Here is a 12389-nt window from a genome sequence, read left to right on the forward strand (position 1 = left end):
GGCAACAGGTTTTCCAGAACACCTTGAGCGATTAGCAGTGGAGCACATGCTGTGGCTGTTTCAGTGTGATTGTCTGCCAGGGTCCTCCCTTCAGCACCACCTCCATATTAGGCCAGATTTGTACCATTTCCCGCATCTGAGTTTCTCAGGATTATAGGGCTGGTGGGGTCTTAGGAAGCCCACTGTTGTAGAGGGAGAGGAAGAAAGGTCCCCATTCAGTGTCCATCCCATCTGGGTTTGGAGTTTAAGGAAGGAAGGGACCTTTGCTTTTATAGAACCCCATTTCCCTATGCTCCTAGCAGCAGGGAATGCAGGAATGCGTCATGTGCTGTGCTGGGCACATAGGCAGCAGTGGCTCTGTGGGAGCTGCTGGTGCTCAACTCTCCAGGCTTGGGAGTGAGGAGTGGGCAGTGTGCTGTGAGCATAGCCAGGCTGGGGTCTGGCTTCCCACCCTTAGTGGAACCAGTGATATCAATCCTTTTCCTTGCCCTCAGGAAGTCTCTGAGCTCTCTGGCCTTCTCCCCTGATGGGAAGTACATAGTGACGGGGGAGGTGAGTTGTGATCATGATTGAGTAGGTGGGGAGGTGTCTTGGGGCCATTCATTCTGTCTCCACAGGCCTGGGGAGTCCCTGGAATAGCTCCTTCCTGGGCCACAAAAGCCTCGTGGCAGATGGGGGAGGTGGCTTTTGGGCATACCCTGGGACAATGCCATCTTCAGCCCTGCCACCCCTTCTAGCCCTGCTTGGTATAGAAGCCAGCAGCAGTAACAGCCCCACCTTCCCTAGAACGGGCACAGGCCTACTGTGCGAATCTGGGATGTGGATGAGAAGAGTCAGGTGGCAGAGATGTTGGGCCACAAGTACGGCGTGGCCTGTGTGGCCTTCTCCCCAAATATGAAGCACATTGTGTCCATGGGCTACCAGCACGACATGGTACTCAACGTCTGGGACTGGAAGGTGAGCCAACTGGTGGGTGTGTGGGCAGGCAGCCAGCTGCTGGAGCATCCTGCATATCAGGCTTTGGAAGAACTAAATAGATAAGATAACTTGGTAAAGTGCTTATTCATCCAGCAAATATTTATTGAGCACCTGATCCCTGTTTTAGGCACTTATTGAAGGGCATATGACAAATTCTCAATTAGTGAGAAAATAATTATTTTTATATTGACCAGCTGTGACCTTGATCAAGTGACTTAACTTCTCTGTGGTTCTGTTTCCTTGTGGATATTGATCAAGTGACTTAACTTCTCTGTAGGTCTGTTTTCTTAAATTGGTATTATAGTATACACCTGGTTGAATTGTGAGACTTCAATGAGTTGATATGAATCACTGGACTCTGGAATAGCTGAGGGAGGACTTGGAATCTGCAGAAGTGGGTTCCAAGTCCTGGTTCTGTTCATAACCTGCTATGTGACCTTGAACACATGATATCTTCCCTCTTAGCATGGCAGAGTGGGAGGAGAAGTACCTCCCTTACAGAGCTATTGAGAGGATCCCATGAGTTATCCAGTGAAGTGCTCAGCGGGGCCCAGAATGGGCGTCTATTGATGGCAGCCATGGTTGTTATCCTTACATCCCAGCTATGGCTGTCCTCTACACCATAGCAGCAGTCGCCATCCGGTGGTCAGCGGACCACTGATGGTCCGTGAGGTCCAAAAGGTTGGCGACTGCTGCTCTACACCATGTGGGCTGTAGAGCTTGGGCTCAGGGAGAGCTCTGGAACTTACTCTCATGTGGGTACCTTCCCAAGCCTCAGTCTCCTCTGCAGTGGTAATAAGAGTATCACACAGGTTCTCCCATAGATTAGCTTACTGGAGGGTCCAAGGAAAACAGACTTGGAGCAGGGGAGACGCAGGGCTGAGGGCAAAGGCTGAAGTCTAACGGGGTGGGTGCTAGCATGAACTTTTCTGTACTTATTTTTCCAGAAAGATATCGTGGTGGCCTCCAACAAGGTATCATGCAGGGTCATCGCCCTCTCTTTCTCAGAGGACAGCAGCTATTTTGTCACTGTTGGTAACCGGCATGTTAGGTTCTGGTTCTTGGAAGTCTCCACTGAAGCAAAGGTGAGTTTTGTCCCTGCCACCTCAGCCAGACCTGGGGAGTAACTGTCAGGGGCAGAATGGACTCCTGTTTCTCCCTGAGATAGCGGGCAGTGATCTCAGGCTGTCTGGCCTCTCAAGCCTGTCTCTGCCTCTGGCCTGCTCTCCAGTGATGACTGGCAAGCCTTGCTAGGAATCGCCCCACTGCACTCCCTTCCTTGCTAGCCCTGGGCCAGTCCCTTGTTCTGGGACTGCTGCCTTCCAGCCACTCTGCCTGGAAGTGTGTTCTGTTTTCTTCTTTCCTTCTCCTCCTCTGGGAGGAGTTTCTTAGGGTTCTCCTGTGTAGTTGTGTTGTTCCTCCGGTCATGAGAGACCCATCATGCTGTTGTTGGGGTACAGGTTATGTGAACAATGTCTCACTGTGTCATGCTATGCCTCCAGGTGACCGGGACAGTGCCCCTCATAGGGCGCTCAGGCATCCTGGGTGAGCTGCACAACAATGTCTTCTGCGGTGTGGCTTGTGGCCGGGGCCAGATGGCAGGCAACACCTTCTGTGTGTCCTACTCGGGCCTTCTCTGCCAGTTCAATGAGAAGAGGGTGCTGGAGAAGTGGATCAATCTGAAGGTACCCCACCTCTCTGCTATCAATGGGGGGAACACTCTTTCCATGACATGATCTCCTGGGACACTCAGTAGTGTTTCTGCCTGATAGTTGATCACACCAGCTCTGGGTTTGTTAATCCTCACCCGAGGATATTTTTCCCATTGATTTTTTAAAGAGAGCGGAGGGGGATGCGGGGGAACATCAATGTAAAAGAGACACATCGATTGGTTGCCTTCCCAGCACAGAGATGGAACTTGCAACCCAGGTATGTGCCCTTGACCAGGAATTGAACCCCTGACCCTTCAATCTGTGGACCAATGCTCTAACTATGGAGCACACCAGCCAGGGTCCAGCTCTGGGTTTGACCTTAAGATCTGCTTGTATTATTCTGGTAAATGACTATCCCTACCTGAGCCTCAGTTTCCTCATCTGTAAAATGGAAATACTGCTGTATACCTCACAGAGTTGATGAGATAATATAGGTAACGCATTCAGCACAGTGCTAGTCCCCAGAAACAAGGTCAGGTTACAATTGCTTTCCTCACCGTTTGATTCAGTTCATATTTCTCTTCTTCATTGAGCACTCTTGGCTAGTAGGACAACTGCATTTTTTAATTTTTAAAATAGATTTTTATTGATTTCAGAGAGAGGAAGGAAGAGGGAGAGAGAGATAGAAAGATCAATGATAAGAGAGAATTACTGATCAGCTGCCATCTGCATATCCCACACCGGGTATCAAGCCCACAACTCGGACATGTGCCCTGACAGGGAATCAACTGTGACCTCCTGGTTCATGGATGATACTCAACTACAGAGCCACATTGGCCGGGCCTGAATTTTTAAAAATATATACAAAGTATCATTGACTTAATCATTTTCAGTCAAAAAAGACTATACCAAAAACATTTTAAACTAAATGATGATATATCAATAAATTGCAGAACCACTTTTCTTTTCGTTTGAATCCTCATGTTAGAACTCATGCAAGTCAGAAGCTTTTGACAGATAGATGTGTAGCCCCTGAGCAGTTGTCATAAGTGACTCATAAATTAAGTCCCTGTGAATTTGTAGAAACTCCTCTAGTCTGTGTCCAGAGTTCTGGCATTTCCTGGCTCTATCTATATGTCCTGGCAGGATAGATAGTCCTTCCTATATACAGTAACTTTTTTCTATGCTGCTTTGGAGTATAATCTCTATGAAGTTGTTTTTAAATAATAGGAAATAAAATTTAAGCCTAAAACTCAACCCTGTTACTGCAAGTGACCTATCTTTAGTCACAGTCTGCTGAACAGATGTTTCCCACCCACAGCTGAGTTCTGTAGGTAGCAATGATAACTCTATCCCAGTCTACCTGCTGGCACATTTCCTTCAATAGTGATCTTATACTATATCCTGATTTCAAAAACCTTAAAATTTACTAAGATGGGCTTCGTAGACCCAGGAAACTCTTAAGGCTTCTCTGGAGGCCCATGTTCTGTCAGTCCCCATGTCCCTGAACTGGGCCACATAAAGCACAAAGTTCACTTGGGTCCCCTTTCCCCCCACAGGTCTCCCTGTCTTCCTGCCTTTGTGTCAGCCAGGAGCTCATCTTCTGCGGTTGCACAGATGGGATAGTTCGCATCTTCCAGGCCCACAACCTACATTACCTCGCCAACCTGCCCAAGCCACACTACCTTGGGGTGGATGTGGCCCAGGGGCTGGAGCCCAGGTACTACCTGAGAGAAGGGAAAGGGGCCCACCCAGAGTCTGTCTATTGGTATACATCCATGCTTTTAGATCCATCTCCATACTGGCCAGCCCTGGGCAGGAAGCAGGATACAGCTATAATGAGGCAGCAAAATCTCTGCCACTGTGAAGTCTTCAGTCTAGTGAGAGAGCTTTATGGTAAACAATTACACAAATAAGATCATTTCAGATAGTCATAAATGCTTTGGTGAAATAAAATAGGGACTCATATTTGGGTGGCCAGGGTAAGCTTCTAGGGCAGTGATGGCGAACCTATGACACGCGTGTCAGTACTGACACGCGTAGCCATTTTTGATGACATGCGGCCGCTGAGGCAGCCGAGGATGAAACATTTGTGAAATAATGTTTTTTTCCTCAAAGTGACACACTACCCGAATTATGCTCAGTTTTTTGGCGAAGTTTGACACACCAAGCTCAAGGTTGCCCATCACTGTTCTAGGGAGAAGGAGCCAGCTGTGTGGAGAACTGGGTCCTGACAGCAAGTGGAAAGGCCTTAAGGGAATAGCACACTGAGCCTGGTGTGTTGCAGGAATACCGAGCGGCTGTGTGGCTGGAGCCCAGTGTGCCCAGGGGAGGAGAATAATAGGAGATAGGTCTGGGAATGGATGGAGGCTGGTAGGAGCTTATAGTCTATTTTGAAGTCCATGGGCAGCCCCTGGGGATTTCAGGCATTAGCATTATGTGATCAGGCCTTGAGCATTAGATCACTCTGGCTGCCATGTGGAGAATGGGTAGAAGAGCTGAGCTATGACATATTTTCCCTTCGTTGTAAGTCATTTGGGGAGCGGGGTGGGGGGGCAGAGGAGCTACCTAACCAGGAGTACTGGGTGCCTGGGGTGACCTTTCTGTAGATTGCTGGACACTGCCTCTGGAGTGCCTTTTCTAATAGCCTCGCGGGGGCTATTGGGTGTCTCAAAGGAAAGAGGGTGGGTCAGCAACTCACAGACAGTGGTATGTTGTAGTAGCCAGGCTGCCCAGCTCTGCCATCTTCTGCTTTGTGCTGTGTGGCCTCAGGCGGGTCACTGTATCAACTTGTGCTTCAGTTTCTTTATCTATAAAATATAGTACCTACCTATTATTGTGGGGATTCAGTGCAGCTAAAGCTTTGGCACACAGTAGATGCTCAATAAACTGTAGGGAGGCCCCAGGTCAGGGGACAACAACTCTGCTCCCTTGTACAGAGATATTTGGTCATGTGTTGGTGGAGCCCACGAGCGAGAAGGCCTGAGGTATGTGCCCATTATCTTTCCATGAGACAGGACACAGCTTGGGTTGGGTGAAATGAGGGGAGAAAAATGTTAACAGGAGTTGAAATTCAAATGTTCTCAAGGGCCAAGTGGAAGCTTTCACTTTACAACCTCTGTGTTAGAAACAGAGCAGGAGGGAGAAGTGGATTTGGAGTGGGAGAGATGGACCACCGTGGCATTGACATGAGATAACTCAAGTGTCACCGTGTCCCCACAGGCAGCTGTCACTACCCACAGTGACACTGATGGTGATTGATGACCCATGTTGCCTTGTTAGCTTCCTCTTCTGCAGGAAGGCAGAAGCAGTCTATCCGGATACAGTGGCACTGACCTTTGACCCCATCCACCAGTGGCTATCCTGCGTGTATAAGGACCACAGCATCTATACCTGGGATGTCAACGATATCAACAAAGTAGGCAAGGTGTGCTCGGAGCTCTTCCACAGCTCATACGTCTGGAATGTGGAGGTGAGCCCCTTTCCCCTCCCCAGCCTTTGCTCAGCCCCCATTTGAAGAAAACTTCTGCAGAGTTTGGTGATCCCATTTAGCCATTCCTTCAAAGGATACCCTATTCCTTCAAATGAACTCCAGCTATGTGCCAGGTACTGTTCTAGGTGCTGGGGACACAACTAGGAAGGAAACTGACAAAAGTCATGCCCTTAGGAGCTTACATTTGAGTGGGAAAGTAAACCCATAAACATCAGTATAAGACATGCCAAATAGCAGTACCTCTCAGAAGGAAAATGAAGCAGAGTAGGTGAAAAGGAGATCAAGGCTGCTTGCTATTCTAGAGAAGAGAGTGGTCAAGGAAGGCCTCTTTGGGGACTTGACTTTCAAGCAGAGAACTGCAGGAAGTGAGGGGATGAGAGGCATGGGACCACTTGGGAGAACAACAAGAGCAAAGGTCCTGTAGCAGTAGCCTGTGTACCTCAGAGAGCCTTCTGTGGAAGCTGTTTGTGTCATTTAGTGGGTTTTTTAATTTGTGTTGAAGATGTTTTTATTTTCTAAGAATGAATCTGTGGGGAGTTTTTCATTCTCCAAAGCTGTTCTAAGTATTCCTTGCAAATTAGACAACTGGTGGAGAAAGAATTGTACTCTACTTTTTTGTCCCCCCTGAAAATATCTTACTACTAGGAATGTCTGTCCTAGAGAACTTGTGTTTTCAGTGGCCCAATTCAGAATTGGAAAAAAATAACTTAATCCTTTGGAATAAGTGTTGATTTAGCCTATTGACTGTTTGAATCCATCTGCTTTCCTGTATCTGATGCTTCTATTACTACCACTTTTCTCACTTAACAAGAATATTTTTATTTTTATTTTTTTTAATATATTTTATTGATTTTAGAGAAGAAGGAAGAGGGAGAAAGAGATAGAAACATCAATGATGAGAGAGAATCATTGATTGGCTGCCTCCTGCACGCCCCCTTCTGGGGGACCAAGCCCGAAACTCAGGCATGTGCCCTTGGCCAGAATCGAACCTGGGACCCTTCAGTCCACAGGCTGACGCTCTATCCATTGAGCCAAACCAGCTAGGGCAACAAGAATATTTTTAAATAACTTTAAAATTTTATATATAAACTAGTGGCCTGGTGCACGAATTTCATGCCTCCCCTCCCTTCCCGTCCCCTCTCCTCCCCTCCCCTCCCCTGCTCTCCCCGTAGATATTTTTCCATTGATTTTTAGAGAGAGTAGAGGAGAGAGGGAAAGACACAGAGAAACATCAATGTGAGAGAAACACATTGATTAGTTGCCTCCTGCACAAGCCTTGACCAGGGCCCTGACCGGAGAGGAGCCTGCAACCAAGGTATGTACCCTTGACTGGAATTGAACCAGGACCCTTTGGTCCATAGGCCGATGCTCTATCCACTGAGCCAAAACCATCTAGGGCAGTGGTTCTCAACCTTCGTAATGCCGCAACCCTTTAATACAGTTCCTCATGTTGTGGTGACCCCCAACCATGAAATTATTTTCGTTGCTACTTCATAACTGTAATTTTGCTACTGTTGTGAATCATAATGTAAATATCTGTGTTTTCCGATGGTCTTAGGCGACCCTGCTAGCGGTTCTCAACCTGTAGGTCGCGACCCCTTTCACAGGGGTCGCCTAAGACCATCAGAAAACACAGATATTTACATTACAATTCATAACAGTAGCAAAATTACAGTTATGAAGTAGCAACGAAAATAGTTTTATGGTTGGGGGTCACCATAACATGAGGAACTGTATTAAAGGGTTGTGGCATTACGAAGGTTGAGAACCACTGATCTAGGGCATCCTTTATTTTTAAAGATAAAACAGAGATCTTTTTTTTTTTTAAATATATTTTACTAGGGGCCCAGTGCATGATTGAATCATGCACGTGTAGGGTCCCCTACACGCTTTTGCTTTTGATCACGGGGAGCTGGGTCCAGCACGGCGGAGGCTTCTGAAAGGCCTGGTGCACTAGCAGACAGGCACCCAGCTCCCACGCTTTTGATGGTCCGTGGCCGCTGAGGGGGGCTACCCTGCTGTTGAGAGGCGCAGGGGGCGGGACTCCTGCTACCCTGCCGTTGAGAGGCGCAGCTGGGTGTCCGCGCAGGCCCCCTCAGCGGCCGCGGATCTGATCTGGCCTCTCAACAGCAGTGTAGCCCCCCTCAGTGGCAGCGGATCCGTGCCTCTCAATGGCCGGATAGGCCACCCCGAGTCCCGCCCCCCAGCCTCCCGCCGCCCAATCGTGGGCGTAGCGGAGTGATGGTAATTTACATGTTACTCTATTATTAGATAGGATTGATTTTTTACAGAGAGGAAGGGAGAGGGACAGAGAGCTATAAACATTGACCAGCTGCCTCCTGCACACCCCCCACCGGGGATGTGCCTGCAATTAATGTACATGCCCTTGACCAGAATCGAACCTGGGACCCTTCAGTCCGCAGACCGATGCTCTATCCACTGAGTTGGGGTATATATGTTTCTAACTCTCTATCCCTCTCTCTTCTTCTCTGTGAAAAATCAATAAAATATATTTTAAAAACACACACACACAAAAACCACATAGCCCAGGGTGGATGGCTCAGTTGGTCAGAACATCATCCTATACACCAGAAGGTTGTGGATTTGATTTCCAGTCAGGGCACATACCTAGGTTGCAGGTTCTGTTCTCAGTTGGGGCATGTATGGGAGGCAACCAATTGATGTCTCTCTCTTTCTCTGTCTCTCCCCTTTCCTCTCTAAAAATCAATTAAAATATTGATTTTTGTGAGAATGAACCCACACACACGCATACATAAATAAAAGTACAATTCATTGACTGTCGTTAGCAGCTGTTGATGTTCAATGTCAGATCCATTTATTCATTGGGAATTGCAATCGGGTAATATTCCAATTCTATCATATATATATATATATATTAGTGCCCAGTGCACAGATTCGTGCACATTGAACGGAAATTAATTAGAAGGTAGCTGGTAGGGCAGGACTGGGTGAGAAGGGCTGGACACACCCTGACCAACCTTTTGTAGTCCCTCCCCAGCCAGCCATACCTGGGGCAGTGCAGTGGCTTGAAGGTCGTCTGCGGAGTGAATGGGGTCCCTCCAGCAGGTGGGGTCCCTCAGCCTGGCCTGTGAGGATTAGGCCGAAACCATCTCTCTGACATCCCCCAAGGGGTCCCGGATTGCAAGAGGGCGATTCTCGGGCACACACCCTGGAATTGGGCTCCCTCTCTAGTTCCAGGTGCTTCACCCAAGAACCACAGCTACCAAGTCACTACAGCTCAGCAGCTCCACGTTGAGCGTCTGCCCCCTGATGGTCGGTGCATATCATACCTACCGGTTGGAGCATCTGCCCCCTGGTGGTCATTGCATCATTGCTACCCGTCAAATGGTCGCTTAGGCTTTTATATATGTAGGCTAGAGGCCCGATGCGTGAAAATTCGTGCAAGAATGGGGCTTCTGCCGAAACCGGTTTAGCTCAGTGGATAGAGCGTCGGCCTGCGGACTCAAGGGTCCCAGGTTCGATTCCGGTCAAGGGCATGTACCTTGGTTGCGGGCACATCCCCAGTAGGGGGTGTGCAAGAGGCAGCTGATCGATGTTTCTCTCTCATCGATGTTTCTGACTCTCTATCCCTCTCTCTTCCTCTCTGTAAAAAATAAATAAAATATATATTTAAAAAAAAAAAAAAAAAAGAATGGGGCTTCTTTCCCCTGGCTGCCAGCACCACCTTCACTCTGATGATGTGTGAGAAAGACACATCGACTGGTTGCCTCCCAAAGATACCCCGAACAGGAGTGGGGAGTGAGCCCGCAACCCAGATACCACGTGCCCTTGACCTGGAATCAAACTCGTGACCCTTTGGTGTGCAGGCCAACGCCCCAGCCATGGAGCCACACTGGCTAGGGCTCTGCAACTTACTTTTTTCCCACCAAAATGCAACAGTATATCATAGTGCTGTCATTGAAATGGTTGTAATGAATTGCCCTTTGCCTTGTTATTTGGTAACTGTAGGTGTATCCTGAGTTTGAAGATCAGAGAGCTTGTCTGCCAACTGGATCTTTTCTGACTTGTTCCTCAGACAACACCATTCGCTTCTGGAACATAAATAGCAGCCCTGACTCTCCCTGGCAGAAAAACATCTTCAGTAATGTGAGTGACTTCAAGGTGAACCATCTTTTAGGAAGAACAAAGACCTGCTTTAAGCTAGGACATTGAGGCAGGAGGACGTTTTATAGGATCTTGCTATTAGACTGCACTTTGGGCAGGAACCAGAAACCAAGGCAGGTTACTTTTTTGTTTCTCTCTCCCTCTCTTTCTGAGTAGCATAGCTCTCTCTCTGCCAGTGAGCGGCTGCTGTCCAGGTGTGTCTACACAGCCATTCCAGGCAACCTGACATACTCAACAGAAGAGAAATTGCTCCCTAAGTCTTCAGTTGAGCTCCTTAGGAAAGCTCTTAGGTCCATCAAACAAGCCTGTCAACTAGCTGCCATGCAGTAAGGCCATGGGTGGTGGTGCTGGCAGGACACCACAGAGAGCCATGAGGTGAGGCTGGGAGAAAACACTTTGCTGAAGAAATGTTTGGTATTGCTAGGTCACTAAGGGAGCTTCTCTGAGGAACTGAGACCTGAATCATGCATTTGTTTTTTCTGCAGATACTTATTAAGGTCTGTGCTATGCTACATGCTGGAGACACATCAGTCACTAAGATAGACCCTTCTGTACTCATGACACCCACAGTCTAGTGGGGGGAGGCAGAGAGTGAACTAGTAACTGTACAAATTGTGATATAATCATAAGCGTGGTAAGCACCATGAAAGAAAATTACATAGTGCTAGTGGAATATATAACAGAGTCATCTGATCTTATTTGTGGCATCAGGGGCAGCTTCCTGGAGGAAAAGATAAGTACACTGAGATATGGAGGACTGGGGGCAGTGAAGAGGGGAGGGAAAAGCGCCCCATGCCAAAGGAACAGCTTGTGCAAAGGCCCTGAGGTTGGAAAGAGATTGGTGAGAAGTTAGTGGGGCTGGGACAAAAAAGGCCATTAATGCCCTAACCAGTTTGGCTCAGTGGATAGAACATCGGCCTGCAGACTGAAAGGTCCCATGTTCGATTCTGGTCAAGGGCATGTACCTTGATTGTGGGCATATCCTAGTAGGAGGTGTGCAGGAGACAGCTGATCGATGTTTCTCTCTCATCGATGATGTTTCTAACTCTATCCCTCTCTCTTCCTCTCTGTTAAAAATCAATAAAATATATATATATATTTTAAAAAGGTCATTAATGTAGGGAATGTATAGCAGGAATTCCTTTACTACTCCCTTCACCCTCCACCCCAATGCTATACCATCTTCTCTTCTGCACCTGTGATGTACATATTATATTTGGCTGTATACAGTAGGAAATCCCAAAGAAGAGGTAAATTTTTTGTTTTCTGACTCATAAAAATAGTCTAGAGGTAATCATAGTCTGTTATGGCAGCTGCAGGAAGCCCTCAGTGATCCAAGAGCCTTCTAGTTCTTACTCTGCTCTTTATCATCCAAAATGGCTGCTAAAGTTCCAGTCATTATATCAGTGAGTTTCAGGCAGCGAGAAAGAAGCAGAAGGGTTCTCGCTTGCTTTACATCTCATTGACCAGAATTTATTCACAGAGCCTCATCTAGCTGCAAGGGAGGCTGGGAAACATAGTTATTATTCTGAGTAGTGAACCTCCCATGTCAAAATTAGAGTTCCGTTTACTAATGAAGAATGGGAGACTGGCCCTTGGGATACAAAATTTCAGAGGTGCTTCAGACCCTCTCACAGTACTGACTTCAGCCCTCTCCTTCCTGCAGACCCTACTGAAGGTAGTGTATGTAGAGAATGACATTCAGCACCTTCAGGACATGTCACACTTCCCAGACCGGGGTAGTGAGAATGGGACACCTATGGACGTGAAAGCCGGGGTACGAGTCATGCAAGTCAGTCCTGATGGCCAACACTTGGCTTCAGGTGACCGAAGTGGAAATCTGAGGCAAGTGGGCCCTTGTGGGTGTCCAGTGTACACTTCCCAGTTCAGGCTCAGGTACTCGGGGTGGTGGGAGGAACCCTGACCTTTGCACCTCCAGCTACTCATTGGGAATGAGGGGCTTTGAGTAGCCATTCTGTTACCAGCCACCCCTTGGAACTTATGCAAAGAAGTGTCTTCCAAAAGGGCTGAGGTTAAAGTAGCTACTGGGACCTCACTGCAGAGGTTTTTCAAGATGGTACTGGCTCAACAGGTGCTGATGGCATATGAGCCCTGTTAAA

General features: G+C 47.8%; 1 protein-coding gene across 6 annotated transcripts in view; it reads left to right on the plus strand.

The window, feature by feature from the left end:
- Positions 1 to 12389, plus strand: part of WDR62 (WD repeat domain 62) — a 40937-nt gene that overhangs the window by 7751 nt on the left and 20797 nt on the right. For 3 of the 6 annotated variants that reach the window (XM_079799583.1, XM_079799582.1, XM_079799581.1), the window contains exons 4-11: positions 495 to 552; positions 787 to 957; positions 1926 to 2063; positions 2481 to 2663; positions 4190 to 4350; positions 5913 to 6102; positions 10114 to 10251; positions 11936 to 12114. In XM_079799583.1, the coding sequence (XP_079655709.1) occupies positions 495 to 552; positions 787 to 957; positions 1926 to 2063; positions 2481 to 2663; positions 4190 to 4350; positions 5913 to 6102; positions 10114 to 10251; positions 11936 to 12114 (1218 nt within the window). Of the gene's footprint in view, positions 1 to 494; positions 553 to 617; positions 958 to 1925; positions 2064 to 2480; positions 2664 to 4189; positions 4351 to 5912; positions 6103 to 10113; positions 10252 to 11935; positions 12115 to 12389 lie in introns of all 6 variants that reach the window. The other 3 variants (XM_079799585.1, XM_079799584.1, XM_079799586.1) reach the window with 3 other exon arrangements.

The sequence above is a fragment of the Cnephaeus nilssonii genome, assembly GCF_951640355.1.
Source record: "Cnephaeus nilssonii genome assembly, chromosome: 20".
Lineage (NCBI taxonomy): Eukaryota > Metazoa > Chordata > Mammalia > Chiroptera > Vespertilionidae > Cnephaeus > Cnephaeus nilssonii.